Source organism: Piliocolobus tephrosceles, chromosome 15 (genome assembly GCF_002776525.5).
Source record: "Piliocolobus tephrosceles isolate RC106 chromosome 15, ASM277652v3, whole genome shotgun sequence".
Classification (NCBI taxonomy): domain Eukaryota; kingdom Metazoa; phylum Chordata; class Mammalia; order Primates; family Cercopithecidae; genus Piliocolobus; species Piliocolobus tephrosceles.
Window position 1 is genome coordinate 62,311,356 of NC_045448.1, and position 22,023 is coordinate 62,333,378.

Genomic DNA, 22,023 nt, shown 5'->3' on the forward strand with positions numbered 1-22,023 from the left:
ATGTAAACTCACTTTTTACTCTTCTTTTATTAGTTTTTCAAAAGTATCAGAAATAACAGAATGTTGGGAGAAGATAAATCAATCTGCCTTTTGAAACCAAATATTTAATATTTTCATTAACTTGTTTCAATACAACTTCAGGCAAATGCCAACTGGAAGACCAAGCCCAAAAATTCAGAGGAAATAATCTTCCAAACAAGGAACACCAAGGTGATCTTCTTCCACGCCAGCTGCAATACTGGTGACCATAATGGTGCTAGTCAGTTATCCAGATTATCGAGTGTTTACCTGATAAGAGAAAAACTTAGATTTCAAAACCAGACAAAATTTTAAGGCTGGAAAATGTTTAAGGCAATTAATAAAAGGAAAAACTGTATTAAGAACTGCTGTCACCTTAATGACTAGCAAACATTTATCAAAAGTAAAAACCTGGCCGGGCACAGTGGCTCATGCCTGTAATCCCAGCACTTTGGGAGGCTGAGGCAGGCGGATCACAAGGTCAGAAGTTCAAGACCAGCCTGACCAACATGGTGAAACCCCGTCTCTACTAAAAATACAAAAATTAGCCAGGTGTGGTGGCACATGCCTATAATCCCAGCTACTTGGGAGGTGGGAGGCTGAGGCAGGAGAACTGCTTGAACCCAGGAGGTGGAGGTGGCAGTGAGCCGAGATCGTGCCACTGCACTCCAGCTTGGGCGACAGAGCAAGACTTCATCTCAAAAAAAAAAAAGCAAAACCTTTAAAAAACAATGGCCAGGTGTGGTGGCTCACACCTGTAATCCCAGCTACTCAGGAAGCTGAGACAGGAGAATCACTTGAATCCTGGAGGCGGAGGTTGTAGTGAGCCAAGATCGTGGCACTGTGCTCCACCCTGGGCAACAGAGCAAAACTCTGTCTCAAAAAAAACCAACCAACCAACCAACCAAACAACAACAACAACAAAATTTTAAAAAATATATGCCTTTTTGACCTCCTAAGAAAATCTGCAACCTGGAAACACTTACCACATCATCGATTTTCAGAATGCTCCGAACAGTTTCAGTTGCAAGAGTCAGAGCACTGACTGACACCAACAGAGGCTGGACAACCAGTTCCTCCAAAATGTTGGAAATACCACCCTGCAAATCAAATCAGCGCAAGTTGCTTTTAGTGTCTTTAATAATATACATCAGCAGCCATGTGGTTACCAGTGTACCTCAAGACTTGAATCTAGTTTTCCCTTTGTCTTGTCTAGGCAGATTAGAATATGATACTCTACTAAGCCCTTCTCTATACTGCGGGATGTTATTTCAACTAAAATTTGGAAAAACTGAATTAATGCTATAGTCACCCAATCCTAACTCACAAACAACATCTTTTCTAAGTATCACTTTTTTTTGTCGGAGTCTCGCTCTGTTGCCCAGGCTGGAATGCAGTAGCGCAATCTCGGCTCACTGGAAGCTCCACCTCCCGGGTTCACGTCATTCTGTCTCGGCCTAGCTGGGACTATAGGCGCCCGCCACCACGCCTGGCTAATTTTCTGTATTTTTAGTAGAGATAGCATTTCACCATGTTAGCCAGGATGGTCTCAATCTCCTGATCTCATGATCGGCCTGCCTTGGCCTCCCAAAGTGCTGGGATTTCAGGTGTGAGCCGCCGCACCCTGCCACTTATTTTTAAATGTTGGTAAAATTAGCAAAATGATCACAGTTAAACATTATGCTCATAGTTAAAAATTACGATATCTTGGTTAGGCGTGGTGGCTCACGCCTATAATTCCAGCACTTTGGGAAGCTAAGGCGGGCAGATCACGAGGTCAGGAGATTGAGACCATCTGGCCAACATAATGAAACACTGTCTCTACTAAAAATACAAAAAATTAGCCAGGCGTGGGGGCAAGCGCCTGCAGTCCCAGCTACTTGGGAGGCTGAGGCAACAGAATGTCTTGAACAGGAGGCAGAGTGCAGTGAGCCAAGATCACGCCACTGCACTCCAGCCTGGGTGACAGTGAGACTCTGTCTCAAAAAAACAAAACAAATAAAACATTATCTGTTTAATGTTTAAATCATCTCTGAATTTTAATTCTTAATTAGACCAACACCAGTCTAGAGTCTCATATTTCCCACCTTAAATTCTTCATTGAACCATCCTACTTCCCTTTATCCCAGGATTACTCCTGATGGCCTCTAACAGGCATCCTTCCTTCCAGTCTTCTCTTCTTAAAATACTCATGTCCTTAGCCTCGTGCTTAAAAATATCTTTAGGCCGCGCACGGTGGCTCACGCCTATAATCCTAGCACTTTGGAAGGCCGAGGCAGGCAAATTGCCTGGGCTCAGGAGTTCAAAACCAGCCTGGGCAACACAGTGAAACCCCGTCTCTACTAAAAAATACAAAAAAATTAGCCCGGCGTGGTGGCGGACACCTGTAGTCCCAGCTACGCGGGAGGCTGAGGCAGGAGCATTGCTTTAACCTGGGAGAAGGTTGCAGTGAGCTGAGACAGTGCTACTGCACTCCAGCCTGGGCGACAGACCAGGATTCTGCCCCCCCCCCCCCAAAAACAAACAAAAAACACTTTAGTGGATCCCAACTACGGGACAGGGAAAAAAAAATGGCTGGCTCAATAATCAAGGGCCTCCTCATTCTATTAAGAGCCTTTTTTTTTTTTTGAGACGGAGTCTCATCCTGTTGTGCAGGCTGGAGTGCAATGGTGTGATGTTGGCTCACAGCAACCTCCACCTCCCTGGTTCAAGCAATTCTCCTGACTCAGCCTCCCGTGCAGCTGGGATTAAAGGCGCCTGCTACTTCGTCTGGCTAATTTTTTTTTTGTATTTTTAGTAGAGACAGGGTTTCGCCATGTTGGCCAGGCTGGTCTCAAACTCCTGCCCTCAGGTGATCTGCCCACCTCGGCCTCCCAAAGAGCTGGGATTACAGGCGTGAGCCACCACGTCCAGTCTATTAATAGCTTTTATCTGATCTTTCCAACCTTAAAGCCCACTATTATCTTTAATATATAATCCCAGCTCTACACAGGTGAAGAACTACTTGGTCCTTCTCACCTGTAAAACCACTGCTTACCCATCTGGAATTTCCTCATCCCCTACCAACCAAAAATGAATCTTCATAAAGCCTTCCCTAAACAGACAGTTCCATCCTTTGGAGTTCTGTACCATAGAGAAAATATAATGTCGGATTATCAGTTCTTTCCCGTCATGTGTTTATTATTTGTCTCCTCAACAAAACATCAATAAAAAAAGCGATATTATTACTATGTGATTACCTTACACAACTACACTAGCTCATGCTAACTAGGGCAATGATTTTTTATAGTCTTTAGTATATGCCAAGCATTTATCTAAGAGCTTAGCTTGTTAACTAGAAATGCATTTAATTCTCACAACAGGCCTATGAGGGAACTATTAATCATCTGTTTTTACACCTGAGGAAACTGAGGACTAAGTAACTTGCTAAAAGCTAGTAAGTGGCAGATTTAGTGAATAAATAATACTACCCCCTAAGATGTCACCACCTTCCTTCTCACTCAATGGCATAGATTAATCAACCTGCAGCAGGCCTCATATTTAAATCCAAGATTATGCTTTTCATTATAGAGCTTTCCATTCAACAGATGACTACAAAGCTTTCAATATTTTATATTAATCAACATTTTCTACATTAGAGATTAAATGATTACCTTTCGGACATTAATGCCTGAAGTTTTTTCTCCCTGGGCATGCCGGTTTCTTAGTTCTGTTACCGTAGAAATGGGATTCAGGCCGGCATTTTCAGCTAGTGTAGATGGAATGACCTCCATAGCATCTGCAAAAGCACGAACGCAGTAGGATTCCATACCACTCAGTGTTCGTGAATATTCAGTTAATCGTAGGGCCAACTCTATTTCTGGAGCACCACCTCCTGCAATAAGAGCCCTGAAATTCACAAATATATTTTCAGCTTATTTTATCCAACAGAAATTTTTAATAATTTACTATTTATATCTTAAAAAATAGAATACAGTAGTTTTAATGTTCAAAACGTTACTTAATAATGTAACACTGACATTACCTCTTCTTCACTAAACAACGAATAACACATAAGGCATCATGAATGGAGCGCTCTGCTTCTTCAATCACCAGTTTGTTAGAACCACGAACAACAATTGTAACTGTTTTTCCAGGGCTAGCACAACCTGTAATCTTCAGTAAACAGATTCTAAATTAAGTATCTGAAGGGTTAAAAAAGACTCACACCCAAAACTAAGCAAATAAAAATTTAAGTGTAATATTGTTACCTTAAGCAGTTTGCCAGAACCATTTAAACTGACCTCCTCAGCTAACTCGGCAGAACCCAGCATGTCAGCAGTAAATTGGTCAATATGAGCAACTGGCTTGGTTCCAATTGTCTGGAAAAAAAAGTCAAATCCACAAATTAAGGCAACATTTATCTGATTATTAGACATTTTCCACAAATATAGATGTTAATGTTTTACCTTACAAATAAATTCAATGTCTTCTCTTTCAATATCCTTAATCACCATAATCTTCATTTTGTTCAAAAAGTGTAATGCAAGATCACTAAGAGCATCTCTAAAATACAAAATCAGTGATTATGTCAATGCTAGGTTAAAAGAAAAATTTTGGTCTTCAAATGTCTTTAAGGTTTTAATTACTGTTTCTTAAATGACCAATCATTATTTCTGAAGAAAAATGCTTTAGTTTACTAAGTTCATAAGGTCAAAATTAAGATTTCCAGTTCTAAGGACATTTTAGTACAGTTCCAGTATTAAAATGTACTCTGTCCCCAATGACACTAATAACACACACAAAATAACTAGGTCACTATTTTTTCTTTCTTTCTTTCTTTCTTTCTCTCTTTCTCTCTCTCTCTCTCTCTCTCTCTTTTCTTTCTTTCTTTCTTGAGACGGAGTCTCGCTCTGTCGCCCAGGCTGCAGTGCAGTGGCTGGATCTCAGCTCACTGCAAGCTCCGCCTCCCGGGTTTACGCCATTCTCCTGTTTCAGCCTCCCAAGTAGCTGGGACTACAGGCGCCTGCCACCTCGCCCGGCTAGTTTTTTTTTTTTTTGTATTTTTTAGTAGAGACGGGGTTTCACCGTATTAGCCAGGATGGTCTGACCTCGTGATCCGCCCGTCTTGGCCTCCCAAAGTGCTGGGATTACAGGCTTGAGCCACCGCGCCCGGCCTATTTATATATATATATTTTTGAGATGGAATTTCACTCTTGTTGCCCAGGCTGGCGTGCAATGGCACAATCTCAGCTCATTGCAACCCCTACCTCCTGGGTTCAAGCGATTCTCCTGCCTCAGTCTCCCGAGTGTACAGGCTCCTGTCACCACACCTGGCTAATTTTTGTATTTTTAGTAGAGACGGGGTTTTACCATGTTGGCCAGGCTGGTCTCGAACTCCTGACTTCAGATGATCCACGTGCCTTGGCCTCCTAAAGTGCTGGGATTACAGGCATAAGCCACCGCACCTGGCCCGTTTATTTAATAGAGACAAGGTCTCCCTATGTTGCCCAGGCCAGTCTTGAACTCAGGGCTCAAGTGGTCCTCCCACCTCAGCCCCACAAAGTGCTGGGATTACAGGTGTGAGCCACTGTGCCTGATCTCATTTTTCTTAAAAAATGAGCACATCTTGGTAAATTAAAGCTTATTAATACTTCATGAATTTAGAAGTATTAATTCAGACTCCACAAATTTACACTTCCGCATGAACTGTGAATAATCTAACAACTCTGTGATACTAGAAAGGTAGATATTACTACTATCCCTATTATACAGATGAGCAAACTGAGTTTGGGGGGCAATTTACTCAAGGTCAGTAGCTACTATATGATTGGGATTAGAACCAAGTCTTCTGAGTCTTTAATCAAAGACTATATAAAATGAACACCCACAGTACATTCTGGCATATTAATAAATAGGAATGTGTCTATTAGAAAAAAATACTGGCCAGGCACAGTGGCTCATGTCTGTAATGCCAGCACTCTGGGAAGCCAACACGGGTGGATGACGAGGTCAGGAGTTCAAGACTAGCCTGACCAATATGGTAAAACCTCATCTTCACTAAAAAGACAAAAATTAGCCAGGCATGGTGACACATGCCCGTGACAAGGCAAGCAATTGCACAGACCTTTAAATAAATTCCACTTTTAACTGGGTAATTAATTCTGCAATAAACTTGCTTTTTAAAAGAACAAGGCTTGATGTTTAGGACCTTGGTCTAGGAAAGATTATATATCCCACATTTAAAAGGGAGGATAGAGTCGGGTGTGGTGGCTCATGCCTGTAATCCCAGCACTTTGGGAGGCTGAGGCTGGTGGATCACCTGAGGTTGGGAGTTTGAGACCAGCCTGACTAACAGAGAAACCCCGTCTCCACTAAAAATACAAAATTAGTTGGGTGTGGTGGTGCATGCCTGTAATCCCAACTACTCAGGAGGCTGAGGCAGGAGACTCGCTTGAACCCAGGAGGCGGAGGTTGCAGTGAGCCAAGACCACACCATTGCATTCCAGCCTGGGCAACAAGAGCAAAACTCCAGTTAAAATGCAGATTTCTGGTGGTTTACCCAACTCAAATGTTTCTATAAAAATTGCTATTAGAGGCTGGGCGCGGTGGCTCACGCCTGTAATCCCAGCACTTTGGGAGGCCAAGGCGGGCAGATCACAAGGTCAGGAGATTGACACCACCCTGGCTAACACAGTGAAACCCTGTCTCTACTAAAAAAATACAAAAAAACTAGCCGGGCATGGTGGCAGGCACCTGTAGTCCCAGCTACTCTGGAGGCTGAGGCAGGAGAATGGCGTGAACTCGGGAGGCGGAGCTTGCAGTGAGCCAACACCATGCCACTGCACTCCAGCCTGGGCCACAGGCGAGCCTCCGTCTCAAACAAACAAACAAAAAACAAAAAAACAAAATTACACCTTTATTGTTTTAAATTTACAAGTCATATATTTCTTTAAAGTGCTTTTCCTAGACATCTTAACTGAACTTACACCATTTTTTTCCCTTGGTCTGAGCAAATGATGGTACAATATTGAGGCCTAACATTTTATCTCTGTGCTTTTAAAATAAAAATTCTCTATTTCGTTTCACCTAAGAGGTGTCCCTTAAAAAATACGAATTTAGAGTAAGTGATTAAATCAAATATTTTGTCAGAAAAAATAAACTGCTAGTGGAGACTCAAAATTATCATTAAGGGATGAACAAAATAAATTGTCCCACACCTTAGAATAGACTTCTGTATGAGAAGGACATTACATCCTGTTTTCTTAATTTGCTTCACTAAATTTAAAATATAGGCTCTCTCTTCTCGCAGCACTCGGTCCATCTGGGCATAGTCAGAAACCACTATTTGATTATCCATCTGTTTAGAAAAAACATCATAATTTGCATTGTAAGTTATTTTAAGTTTAAAAGTAGAATTTTAAGTGAAAATACTATGTACTGTATAAATTCAACCAAAACTATACCAACCAATAAATTATACAGACATGCATAGAAAAGAGTCTGGATAAGATACATACCCCAAACTTCAGTCTTACTTTCAACTAAATACACTGGCATCTTACTTTTTTGCAAGTACATTTTTTATAACCAAAAAATATAAAATGGGTACCCTAGTCGTTTCTAAAAGACGGAGTCCCTCTCTAATCTGTGTGCATTTGCAAATTAACAACGATCAAAAGATGGGGTCCCACTATGTTGCCCAGGCTGGAGTGGAGTGCAGGGACTATTCACAGGTGATGGAATAGCACACTGCAGCCTCAAACTCCTAGGTTCAAGCAATTTTTCTGCTTAAATTTCCCGAGGAGCTGGGACTACAGGCATCGCTGCAATTGGCTAGTTCTCAATTTCAATATCCAAATTGACAATATAGACTTGTCACTTGTAGCACCAACAATTTCTATTTTTGTCTCAATTCTAGTAATTCTTTTGAGATCTATGCTTTAAATCACTAGAAGTATTTTCTATTTTTAATAAAGAAATGCCTGAGTTATTAAAAAGTTAAACACAAAACCAATTTCATTTGGATTCTACTTACATCTGTTTTGGGAGCAGATAAGCAAAACTGAATAAGCCCAATCTTGGCCTTTTCAACTCTGGTTATGCCAGAATTTGATACTTTTTGGGTGAGAACCAGCCCTTCCACCAACTCGCAGTCATCAATTGTCCCACTAAGAAAAAAACAAAAAGGGGTAGTTAAGAGGGAGTGGACATCTGTACATTTAATAGACTGTTAACAGATTAAAAGTCATCAGTCCAATAAAATGTGATTCAGCCTCACATTTACTATTGCCCCATTACTGGATCTCTTTGATCCACTGCTGTCTTATCATCATAAAGTAATATAAACAAAATCTTGAGATCCCCTTACTAATACAAGTTCTCATGAAAACAAAACCAAAAAGAGAAAAGAGAGCTTTGTGACCTTCATCTAGGTGTTCGTAACTTATTTATTTTTGGCAATCTTATGCTCATTTTCAAATTTTTTTTCAAATTGCAATTAGAGATGCTTACCCAAGCTTCTTAACTATTTTAATATCTCTAAGATCTACACTGGTGGCTGTGGCTGGGTCAATCACTTTCATCACTGCATTTACACTCATTGGAGAAAGCAGACTTGAATACTGAGAAACAACCTAGAATTATTTAAAAAAAAAAAAGTTACCTTCACAGTAGAAAAAGTCCTAATTTTTCAACGACAAATATACTTAAGGGCTCTAATAATTTTTGCGGTAGAGTGTGCGTGCGAAGAGGGAAACACCCATAAGAAGACAGTCCATAAACTGTCTTTTCCATTCAGGTTGTCACCAGGGGCACAAAATAAAAACATGTATGCTTGTTTTTTTCTTTTATTAATATAATAGCCAGGACTGTAGAATATCAAAGTTTTACAGGAAATCCAAAAAGCATAAATTTAATTTTACGTGAATATTTCTTATCTAAAATCAATGTGTGATGAGGCATCAATGTTATGTATGTACATTCCTGATGAGGGGTTCACAAAAATTGCTAACATTTATCAATCACTTAACATATGCCAGGCAGTGGTTTCAGAACTTTACATATCAACTCATTCAATCTTCAGATGGAGAAACTGAAGCCAAGAGGTTAAGTCATTTGGCCAAACTAACAGCGTAGTTAAGTGGTGAAGTCAGCATTGAACAAACACAAGCAGTCTAGACTCAATGACTAGTGCTTGTAACCATTACGTTATACTATCTATATCAGTTCTGGGGACATCCAACAGTATCACTTAGTGTCCCTAACACCATCTAACATTCAAACAAAATCAATGTATGGACTTAATACTGATTTTTAAAAGGAAAAAGGATTAGGGGAAGGACGGGATAAACACAAGACATTACAGAAAACAAGTGACATGAATTCCACAGAAATTTAAAAGTACAACACTGCTTTAAGTTTGGTAAATAAGAAAAGCAGCATATGTATTAGTTAAGGGATGGACCATGATAAGCAGTCTGTCCTGGGTTCCAATCTCAGCTCTTTCTGTTAGTGGTCCTTGGATAAGTTACTTCTCTAGATCTACTCTCTTCATCTATAAAATGGGGATATGACTGAGGACCTTGAAGAGGACAATAAATGTAAAAAACTTATCACAATGCCCACCATATTAAGTATTCAATAAAAATTAGCTATACTGCCAGAGACCTATGGCAGTCTTTCTGATTTGGCAGAGGAAAAGGTTTCTTTTTTTCTTTTTTTTTTTTTGAGACGGAGTCTTGCTCTGTCGCCCGGGCTGGAGTGCAGTGGCCGGATCTCAGCTCACTGCAAGCTCCGTCTCCCAGGTTCACGCCATTCTCCTGCCTCAGCCTCCCGAGTAGCTGGGACTATAGGCGCCCGCTACCTCGCCCGGCTAGTTTTTTGTATTTTTTAGTAGAGACGGGGTTTCACCGCGTTAGCCAGGATGGTCTCGATCTCCTGACCTCGTGATCCGCCCGTCTCGGCCTCCCAAAGTGCTGGGATTACAGGCTTGAGCCACCGCGCCCGGCGGAAAAGGTTTCTTATAGGCAAATTAAAACATCTAGCTTTACCAAAACACTGTTACAATGCATTTAATAGAAAAGTGGAAATGGATATAATATATATTAAATATTCCAACTCCTTTGGTTAGCCTTATGGCTCATTTCCTCTCTTAATCTTAAATCAATTCAATTACACAGATTATAACAGTTACCTAGTCACTCTTGAGACTACTTATGTACTGTATAGCATCAAGAATCACAGAGTAACACACATTAATTTGACAACTATCTGTTAGTGCTTGCCTCACCTTTGAGTTCAGTGAAGTGGTTGCACTATTTAACAAAGTTTCTCTGTCACTCAGTTCCACAGGTCGAGACATGTCAGTCAAGATTTCAATGCCCTTTTCCAGGGCCTTCTGGAATGACTCAGAAATGATGGTTGGATGAATCCCTGTCATTTGTGAAAGTCTAGTTATTTAATTATAACAGGTAAACTACACATTTGACATGACTTAAAAATCTTCTATTCATTAATGTCAAAGCAAGCACAAATTTAACTATTCTTAATAGTGGCTTCAGCCTGGCGCAGTGGCTCACGCCTGTAATCTCAGCACTTTGGGAGGCCAAGGCGGGCGGATCACAAGGTCAGGAGATCGAGATCATCCTGGCTAACATGGTGAAACCCCGTCTCTACTAAAAATAGAAAAATTAGCCGGGCATGGTGGCGGGCGCCTGTAGTCCCAGCTACTCGGGAGGCTGAGGCAGGAGAACGGCGTGAACCCGGGAGACGGAGCTTGCAGTGAGCAGAGATCGCGCCACTGTACTCCAGCCTGGGTGACAGAGCCAGACTCCATCTCAAAAAAAAAAAAAAAATAGTGGCTTCAGTAACCTAACAATGACTAATAATTTACTTCCATCCAATTTAAAATAGATTATATACTTATTAATACTTAAGATTAAAGCCAAATTTTATATCTTTTTTTTTTTGTGTGTGAGACAGGGTCTCACTCAGTCACCCAGGCTGGACTGCAGCGGCCTGATCTCAGCTCACTATAGCCTCAACCTCCCAGGCTCAAGTGATCCTCCCACCTTAGCCTCCTGAGTAGCTGGGACTACTGACACATGCCACCACACCTGGCTAGTTTTTTTGTTTTGTTTTTGTTTTTCAATGGAGACAGGGTTTTGCCATGTTGCCCAGTCTGGTCTCAACTCTTTGGGCTCAATTGATCTGCCAGCCTCAGCCTCCCAAAGCGCCGGGATTACAAGGTCACCACACCTGGCCAATACTTTTAAAAATATCACAAATCTACATAATAAGTAGAGTAAGTGATTGGAGAGTCACTACTATAATTAAATACCATTTACTAAAGCAAGGACAATCCCGACTTTCTCTCCCAAATCTTCTTCCTTGTATAAGAGTCTAAGATTAGTAATATTTCTACCATTCATTTTTTTTTTTTTTTTTTTTGAGATGGAGTTCACTCTTGTTTCCCAGGCTGGAGTGTGATGGCATGATCCTGGCTCACTGCAACCTCCACCTCCTGGGTTCAAGCGATTCTCTTGCCTTACTTGGGATTACAGGCATGTGCCACCATGCCCGGCTAATTTTTTTTTTATTTAGTAGAGACAGTGTTTCACTATGTTGGTCAGGCTGGTCTTGAACTCCTGACCTCAGGGGATCCACCCACCTCGGTCTCCCAAAGTGCTGGGATTACAGGCGTGAGCCACCATGTCCGGCCTCTACCACTCATTTTTGAACAATTGAGTTCCATTCAAAAAGGAGCCCAGCAAATATCAGCAGCCAAAGGAAAATTTCTTCTAATTTCTATCATAAATACAGCAAAATCTAAAACTTTAAAAAATTCTTGGTAAACAGATTAGTTATCCCAAATTAAATCTTTTTTTTTTTTTTTTTTTTTGAGACGGAGTCTCGCTCTGTCGCCCAGGCTGGAGTGCAGTGGCCAGATCTCAGCTCACTGCAAGCTCCGCCTCCTGGGTTTACGCCATTCTCCTGCCTCAGCCTCCCGAGTAGCTGGGATTATAGGCGCTGCCACCTTGCCCGGCTAGTTTTTTGTATTTTTTTTTTTTTCCAGTAGAAACGGGGTTTCACCGTGTTAGCCAGGATGGTCTCGATCTCCTGACCTTGTGATCCGCCCGTCTCGGCCTCCCAAAGTGCTGAGATTACAGGCTTGAGCCACCGCGCCCGGCCTAAATCTTAAATCTCATATTACTTATGAATAATTTGGCTTTTCCTAAAGTTTGTTCTTTTAAACTTTTCTTTATTCAGTAATAAAGTACATCCTACCCACCTTTCTGAAGAAGCTTGGTACACGAATCTAAGAGGGAGCCAGCAATGATGACTACTGATGTGGTGCCATCCCCTGCTTCTATATCTTGAGCCTTAGACAACTCCACCAGCTAAGTGAACAGAAAATGCCAAGTTGCTCAATGAGAAATGAGAGAACCCAGTAACACTTAATTCAAGTAATCACACCAGTGTCACAAACAGAATTTGAGGATTCAACATGATTCCTGATTTCTGATTTGTTGTCTACCTTGGGTTTCATTTAAAATTAAAGACTAATAGATGATCTCCCCCTGCCCTGCTACTCACAGGCTCTAATCAGAAAGCAAAAATGTATCATAGGTACTCTATAGACTTGGAAGCTAAGAAATGGGGCATTCCAGATGAGACTAGAGTATCTTTTTTTGAGACAGGCTCTCTGTCACCCATGCTGGAGTACAGCAGTGTGATCATGGCCCACTACAGCTTCCACCTCCTGGGCTCAAGAGATCCTCCTGTTTCAGTCTCCCAAGTAGCTGGGGCTATAGGTGCATGCTAACACATCTGGCTACTTTTTTAAAAAAGTTTTGTTTTGTTTTTTTACAGAGGTGGGGTCCCATTATGTTGCCTAGAATGCTCTCGAACTCCTGGGCTCAAACAATCTCCTGCTTCAGTCTCCCAAAGTGCTGAGATTACAGGCATGAACCACCATTCCCAGCCTCAGAGTATTAACTTAAGAGTCTTTTGCCAAGTTTATTTGAATAGACCCCTCGTAAGTATAATCTGATTCATTAAAAAGTCATCTTTTCGTAATTGGTGGATGGCACAAGTATGAAGCCTCAGGAACATCCAAGAAAACAGCAAAACTTCATGTAGCAGTGAAGTTTTGTTTTATTTAACAATGCTTTCTTATTTTATGTTCCAAATAAGATGCTTATTTTCCTATAATAAATTATCATTTTTTTCCAACATTTTAATAGCAATATTACATATAGACTTGTCACTTCTGGGTAACAAAATTTTTTTGTTGTAAAACAGTATGTGGTAATTATACAAAATTTGGAAAATACAGAAAGAAGAAATTAAAATGTGTCAACTGAATATTTTTGAAGCAAAGACCATTAGTATTTGTATGTAGTATGTTGGTTTATTTCCAATCATTTTCTATTTTTTAAGTAAGCTCACAGTATATAATTTTGTCTTTTGTTTTTCATGTAATGCTTCATTAGTGTTTTTCCTCATTATAAAAATCTTCATGAACAATTTTTTTTTTTTTTTTTTGAGACGGAGTCTTGCTCTGTCTCCCGGGCTGGAGTGCAGTGGCAGGATCTCAGCTCACTGCAAGCTCCGTCTCCCAGGTTTACGCCATTCTCCTGCCTCAGCCTCCAGAGTAGCTGGGACTACAGGCGCCCGCCACCTCGCCCGGCTAGTTTTTTGTATTTTTTAGTAGAGACGGGGTTTCACCGTGTTAGCCAGGATGGTCTCGATCTCCTGACCTCGTGATCCGCCCGTCTCCGCCTCCCAAAGTGCTGGGATTACAGGCTTGAGCCACCGCGCCCGGCAAACAATTTTTAATGGCTGTACGATTAACATGCTGTGGTATACTATTTGTTTAAACATTTTCCTATCATTGGATATTTTGCCTATTCCAGGTTGTTTCTATTATACATAAATTTGATCAGTATCTTTGTAAAAAAGTTTTTTAAAAGCCATCTTTACATAACTCAAAGGGACTTTTTTGATAGAAGTTTCTTTTTTTTTTGAGATGGAATTTTACTGTCACCCAAGCTGGAGTCAAGTGGCGCGATCTCGGCTCACTGCAACCTCTACCTCCCAAGTTCAAGCAATTCTCCTGTCTCTGCCTCCCGAGTAGCTGAAATTCAAGGCATGCGCCAGCATGCCCAGCTGATTTTTGTATTTTTAGTAGAGATGGGGTTTCACGATGTTGGCCAGGCTGGTGTCGAACTCCTGACCTCAGGTAATCCACCTGCCTCAGTCTCCCAAAGTGCTGGGATCACAGGCATGAGCCACTGCGCCCAGCCTGATAGAAATTTATTTCTAATGCATTTGTTTTTGCTCATATGACTTGACAATAGGTTTATGTTTTTAATCCCCTCATTCCTCAAGTGTATGCCAAGTTTCCATGTACAACTATAAGGTAAAAGAAGTAAAATAATTACTGTTTCCAGCAGATTATTTTTAGACAATGAATTTTCTTCTGTGGACATGTGAACTGTTATGCACCATATTCTAATAAGAACATAATAATCATTTGAGAGGAAAAATACTCATTTTCATGGACAAGTAGAAGGTGACTTGTGTTTTGTTTTGTTTTGTTTTTTTGAGACAGGGTCTCACTTTGTCACCCAGGCTGGAGTGCAGTAACCCAATCACAGCTCACTACAACCTCTGCCCCTGGACTCAAGTGATTCTCCCACCTCAGCCTCCCGAGTAGCTGAGACCACAGGTGCGCACCGTCACACCCAGCTATTATTTTTTGTGTTTTCAGCAGAGACAAGGTCTCGCCATGTTGGCCAAGCTGGTCTCAAACTCCTGAGCTCAAGCAATCCTCCCACCTTGGCTTCCCAAAGTGCCGGGATTACAGGTGTGAGCCACTGTGCCCAGCTGTTCTTTTTTTTTCCTGGGGTTTCACTCTGTCACCCAGAATGGAGTGTAGTGGTGTGATTATAGCTCACTGCAGCCACAAACTCTTGAGCTCAAACAATCCTCCCACATCAGCCTAAGGAGTGGCTGGGATTAAAGGTATGCACCATCACGCCTGGCTTGATTTGTGTTTTACTATCACCTCACATCAAAAAGCACAATGTTAGGCACAAAATGTATCCTAAAAATATGCCTGTTTAGCACAAAAAGTGTTCACTGTGCTTAAATACGTGATCAAATAAATAAATTTAACTGTTGACCAAATATCAAATACACTTAAAAAAGAAGAGTCACCTAGCCAGGCACGGTGGCTCACGCCTATAATCCCAGCACTTTGGGAGGCCGAGGCAGGTGGATCATAAGGTCAGGAGTTTGAGACCAGCCTGACCAACGTGGTGAAACCCGTCTCTACTAAAAATATAAAAATTAGCCAGGCGTGGTGGTGCATACCTGTAATCCCAGCCACTCAGCAGCCTGAGGCAGAACTGCTTGAATCCATGAGGCGGAGGCTGCAGTGGGTTGAGACTGCACCACGGCATTCCAGCCTGGGTGACAGAGCAAGACTCTGTCTCAAAAAAAAAAAAAAAGAAGACTCACCTAAAATTATACTTACCATTCTGGCTGCTGGATGTAACACTTGCATTTGTTTCAGAATGGTAGCACCATCATTTGTAATGGTTACATCACCTTTTCCATCTTGAATCTAGAAAAAAAATTTCAAAGTTGTATTTCAGTGTGACACCTTAACAGTTTTATTAAACTTTTATATTTCAAAATAGAGAAGTTAATTTGTTTGCAAAGTACTGAATTTTAAATTATCTTCCCTTACATTAGCATAATAATTTAAGAATATGCAATAACAGGCTGGGCATGGTGGCTCATGCCTGTAATCCCAGCACTTTGGGAGGCCGAGGCAAGCGGATCACCTGAAGTGGAGAGTTCGAGACCAGTCTGACTCGTGGAGAAACCCCATCTCTACTAAAAATACAGAATTAGCCGGGTGAGGTGGCACATGCCTATAATCCCAGCTACTAGGGAGGCTGAGGCAGGAGAATTGCTTGAACCTGGGAGGCGGAGGTTGCAGTGAGCCGAGATCATGCCATTGCCTGGGCAACAAGGGCAAAACTTCGTCTCAAAAAAAAAAAAAAAAAAAGAATATGCAATAACAGTCCAACTTTACAAAAGAAAAAAGTGCCTTTGTTACAGGGTAATCTAAAAGTGAAGAAATGTAGACACACAAAAAAGAAAAAAAGGAAAAATATTATAAAGAAGCACTTGCTACCTTCAATAATTTCTTATTAATCAGAAGCATGATTTCCACCATAGATGCCCTAAAGGAGTACCATGCAATGCGGTGAACACAATTCTTATACTCAACACAGTAACTTTTTTCCTTTTTTGTCCTACAAAAAGGAAAACAGCATTTTTGGGAAGGATAGATTTTCAAATATCCAGAGAGGAGAATAATCTGTAGTATCATCCAGATGATCCTCCATAATGTTTTATCTCCCAGAGACCCACATTAGAATACAAAGTTACATCCATAAGGAATACTAAACTGAAGTCCCAACACTTGGATTTGTAATATTTTCCACTTAACTACATAATAGATACCTATGTTTGGGTGTGCATTCTCATCGTTTAAAAAGTATTAAAGTGGCCGGGCGCGGTGGCTCAAGCCTGTAATCCCAGCACTTTGGGAGGCCGAGACGGGCGGATCACGAGGTCAGGAGATCGAGACCATCCTGGCTAACACTGTGAAACCCCGTCTCTACTAAAAAATACAAAAAACTAGCCGGGCGAGGTGGCGGGCGCCTGTAGTCCCAGCTACTCGGGAGGCTGAGGCAGGAGAATGGCGTAAACCCGGGAGGCGGAGCTTGCAGTGAGCTGAGATCCGGCCACTGCACTCCAGCCTGGGGAACAGAGCGAGACTCCGTCTCAAAAAAAAAAAAAAAAAAAAAAAAAAAAAAAAAAAAAAAAAAAAAAAAAGTATTAAAGTATGAATTATAGTTTAGTCCTGTTGACTCCAAAGTAATCTCTCCTTCCTCTAAACTCCAGGTACCCAACACTTTTTACTTTTTTTTGGTTTTGGTTTGAGATGGAGTCTTGCTCAGTCACCCAGGCTGGAGTGTAGCTGTGCAATCTCGGCTCACTGCAACCTCTGCCTCCTGGGTTCAAGTGATTCTCCTACCTCAGCCTCCCACTCCCCGAGTAACTGCGACTACAGGTGCTCGCCACCATGCCTGGCTAATTTTTGTATTTTTAGTAGAGACGGGGTTTCACCATATTGACTAGGCTGATCTCGAACTCTTGACTTTGTGATCCACCCACCTCGGCCTCCCAAAGTGCTAGGATTACAGGTATGATACACTGTGCCTCACTCACTTTCTACTATTTTTATTTATTTATTTATTTTTTTGAGACGGAGTTTTGCTCTTATTGCCCAGGCTAGAGTGCAATGGCCCAATCTCGGCTCACCACAACCTCTGCCTCCCAGGTTCAAGCAATTCTCCTGCCTCAGCCTCCCGAGGAGCCGGGATTAAGGGCATGAGCCACCATGCCTGGCTAATTTTGCATTTTTAGTAGAGACAGGGTGTCTCCATGTTGGTCAGGACGGTCTTGAACTCCTGACCTCAGGTGATTCGCCCCTCAGCCTCCCTAAGTACTGGGATTACAGGTGTGAGCCACCACACCCAGCCCCATCTTTTACTTTTTAAACAGCACATCTAACCCTCCATCAAGGTCTTGTAGTGTGAACAGCAGTGCTCAATTAGTATTCAATGACTCAACTCTTTACCATTTTATCCATTCCTTTTGGTCCAAGGCTTGTTCTAATAGCATCAGCAACCGCTGCAGATGGGAAAAAAAAGAAAAGAAAATAAATCAGAACTTTTTTTTTTTTAAGAGACAGGGTCTTACTATATTGCCCAGGGTGGCCTCAAACTCCTTGGCTCAAGCAACCCTCCCACCTCAGCCTCCCAGAATAGCTGGGAGTATGGGAAATCAAGACTCCTTAAAGAGAGGTTTTTCCTCACAAATGATCATTGTGTTCTTATGAGGATATGGTGCGTAACAAATCACGGTGTCCACAGAAAAAAATTCATTGTCTAAAAATAATCTATTGGAAACAGAGTAATTAAAATAATTCTTTTAAATGTAAGATGCTTCACTTTTTTGTTAGTCAACGTACACAGTATTATTATTATTATTATTTTGAGACAGGGTCTCACTCTGTCACAAGGCTAGAGTGCAGTGGTGCGATCTCAGCTCACTGCAACCTCCGCCTCCTGAGTTCAAGTGATTCTCCTGCCTCGGCCTCTTGAGTAGCTGCCACCATGCCCAGCTATTTTTTTGTATTTTTAGTAGAGACGGGGTTTCACCATGTTGGCCAGGATGGTCTCGATCTTTTGACCTCCATCTGCCTGCCTCAGCCTCCCAAAATGCTGGGATTAAAAGTGTGAGCTACTGCGCCTGGCCTAATATTTGTAATCAGCTTAGGGCAGAATACATTCTGAGGATTCATCTCATCTTCCTTCAGATGTCAAAATGGTACAATCTAGTTAGGAGCTCTGAGAATTGCTATTTCCTCCATTCCTTAAAACAGGGCAAGCAGCAACAGAACTGTCTAGATCTAACATACTGATGGATGAGTATCCTTTTTCCAAAATGATTAGGACCAGAAGCGTTTTGAATTTTAGAGTATTTGAAATTAGGAATGCTCAATTTATATATAATTCACTTATTTGTTTACTCTGTCTAGTGTGTAATCTCTGAGAGTAAAGACATTTGTTCACTAATGTGAACATGGTATATAGGTGGCTTACAGCAAAAATTAACACTAACACCACCAAAAGGGCAAACCACAATGGAAATGCTATAGAGCAAGATACTCTTTTAAAAGAATCCACCAAGGCCGGGCACGATGGCTCACACCTGTAATCCTAGCACTTTGGGAGGCTGAGGTGGTCAGGAGCTCAAGACCAGCCTGGACAACATGGCGAAACCCCGTCTCTACAAACAATACAAAAATGAGTTGGGTGTGGCAGTGCACATCTGTAGTCCCAGCTACTCAGGAGGCTGAGGCAGGAGCATGGCTTGAACCCAGGAGGCGGAGGTTGCAGTGAGCAGAGATCACGCCACTGCACTCCAGCCTGGGGGAGAGAGCAAGACTCCATCTCAACAAACAAACCAGTCCAACAAACCAAACAAAAACCAAAACTCTCAAATCCTAGCTTTTGGTCATCATCAGTATGTTAAAAAACATCCCTGGGGCCGGGCACGGTGGCTTTTGGTCATCATCAGTATGTTATAAAACATCCCTGGGGCCGGGCACAGTGGCTCACACCTGTAATCCCAGCACTTTGTGAGGCCGAGGTGGGCCATCACTTGAGGCCAGGAGTTCAAGATATAACGGGTCATCTTCGCAGATAATTTAGGTGGCCTTTCCTTCCCACATGCACACCTCCTCTGTTTCAGTTCTCTGTTCACTTTTGTTTCAAAGGTTACTAAATTTCCCACTTATCTTGTTTGTTGAATATCAACCATATTATAAACTCTCTCGGCCCCCAAATTTCTTTTTCTTTTTTGAGACAGAGTTTCGCTCGTCGCCCTGGCTGGAGTGCAACAGCGCGATGTCGGTTCACGGCAACCTCCGCCTTCCAGGTTCAAGCGATTCCCCTGCCTCAGCCTCCCCAGTTGCTGAGACTACAGGCGTATGCCACCACATTCGACTAATTTTGCATTTTTAGTAGAGACAGGGTTGCTCCATGTTGGTGAGGTTGGTCTTGAACTCCTGACCTCATGTGATCCGCCCGCCTCAGCCTCCCAAAGTGTTGGGATTACAGATGTGAACCACCCCGCCTGGACCAAAATTTATCTTTCAACATTCTGTTCCTCATCTAATAAATGTAAGCTTCAACTATGGTCCCCAATTAATCTACAAAACTTCGTTTCCAGGTACATTATCTCCTGAACTTCCAAATGAATCCTAAATCTGGCCATTTTGACCTTTCCAACTCATTAGGCCCAAGTTAGAAATGATTACTTTTTCTTACATTCAGCATTATTACCTATCTAAGCACCATCACATTCCCAGTTACTTAGGCTGATGACTGTAAATACTTTTAAGGTGCACATGGGTCTTTACATGCTTTCTCACTGAATCCTCACAGCAAGCCTACACGTGGTTAAAAAGAAATGATCCGATAGCTGGGGGAGATTAAGTCAAATACTTTCCAGGACACCAGGCCTTTAACATCTGGCCCCAACCTAGCTTTCTAATCTCACCTCTTCCGCAAACATACTATTCTTCAACCCAAAAGAAATACTATACTCAACATACACTCGGGCAAGATCTCTAAAGCTCTGTCCTGACTTTTCCTTCGAGTTTTCTATCTCAACTAGATTTCTCTTAATCTTAACTCTAAAAAGCAAACATTTCCTCCTCAATTTTATAGGTAAGAAATCTTTGGCACAGAGGTTACAGGTCACTGAGACATGAAGTAACGGAAGCAGAGAATGAAACTCTGGTCCGATTTCCAATGCGTGCCACACTCTTCTACAAAAAGCCAAATAATTGTTTCTTGATTTGCCTGTATTTCACTGCACATGCAGACACGACATCAACGTAACTTTCCGCAACTATTTCAAACGACACGTAAGTCGGTTCCTACATCCATCCCAGTACAATGAGCCTCGCCCCAATTTAGACGCGGAGTTCCCCCAATTCGTCTCAACAGCTGTGCCAAGTGAAACTTATTTAATACCTCTTTAAATAAGAATAAGAAAGCTGAAACATACTGTGCATTCTACCAGTTCCAATAAGCAGATAAGCGACAGCCCTTAAGCGTCAGACCCCTAGGGAAGACTGCACGCAATCCTCGGCATTTTGAACTGTTTTCGACTCCAATACGAATGATGCACGATGAAGGGAGAAAATCTATGGGAGACTAAGATGCAAAATGGGGCAAGTTCAAAGGCCTCCATACTCCAGGTTGGCAATCATCGGCAGAAAAACAGGAATAAGGATCCCTTCACTGGGCTGCTTCCACAGGGAGGACAAGAGGGGAACACCCGAAAGAACGTGAAAAGAGCCAAACCAACTCAAGCCCACGGTGAGAGCGCAGACCTCAACCCCGCGGCGCCGCGGGTCAGGCCCTGAGCGTGATACCTTTGGCGGCGGAAATGTTGCTGAAGCGGATCTGGGCTGGCTTGTCGCGGTCCTGATAAGCGCCTTTCCCGCGGCCGCCGGCAGCCCCGGCAGGCGCCCCGCTCCGGGGTGCCACATTCTCGGGCATGGCAAAGTCGGCTGGGTCTGGGTGGGCTGGGAAAGGACGGATGGACCCCGATTCTGGCCGGCCGCAGGGTAATAACGATAAGCCCTCTCTGCCTTCACGAACCTTCCAGAAAGCGGCGCCTGCGTCGGGAGGAGGCGGAGGCAGAGAAGGGGGCCTTCCTTGCGGCGCGGCGCTGACGTGACGTAGAAGGCTGTCCGCTGCGCGCCGGGTGAGGTGGATGTGTGCGGGGAGCTCCGGACCGGCGAGGTTGTACGCATGGGACGCTGTAGGTGAAGAGCGCCGTGGGGCGTTTACGGGAGGCAGCAATGACGACGCGCGATTTAAAAGGCGAGTGCTGAGGACAGCCGCATTTCCTCACTCCACCTCGCACGATTGTGAGGTTCCTTCTTTTTTTTCTTTTGATAAAGGGTGTCACTTTGTTACCCAAGCTGGATGGAGGGCAGTGGCGCAAAATCTCAGCTCACTGCAGCCTCCGCCTCCCAGGTTCAAGCGATTCTCCTCCCTCAGGCTCCCGAGTAGCTGGGATTACAGGCGCCCGCCACCACGCCCAGCTAATTTTTGTGTTTTTACAAACTACAAAAATTTTTTGGAGACGGGGTTTCACCACGTTGGCCAGGCCGGTCTCGAACTACTGACCTCAGGTGATCCGCCCGCCTCGGCCTCCCAAAGTGCTGGGATTACAGGCGTGAGCCGCGAAGCCCGGCCCTTTTTTTTTTTTTTGTACAGAGTCTCGCTCTGTCGTGCAGATCGTGCAGTGGGGCGATCTGGGCTTACTGCAACCTCGAGCTCCGGGGCTCAA

General features: G+C 42.7%; 1 protein-coding gene across 1 annotated transcript; it reads right to left on the bottom strand.

Moving 5' to 3' along the window:
• Positions 1-13: 13 nt before the first annotated feature.
• On the bottom strand, positions 14-21,496 carry CCT4 (chaperonin containing TCP1 subunit 4). The gene is given in 15 exon segments (XM_023228340.1): positions 14-288; positions 1,005-1,118; positions 3,672-3,906; positions 4,043-4,173; positions 4,269-4,379; positions 4,467-4,563; positions 7,218-7,357; positions 8,036-8,168; positions 8,512-8,633; positions 10,289-10,431; positions 12,290-12,398; positions 15,542-15,631; positions 17,726-17,778; positions 21,098-21,199; positions 21,202-21,496. Coding segments are annotated over 15 exon segments (1,875 nt in total). The 5' UTR covers positions 21,482-21,496; the 3' UTR covers positions 14-273.
• Between the last annotated feature and the right edge of the window lie 527 nt (positions 21,497-22,023).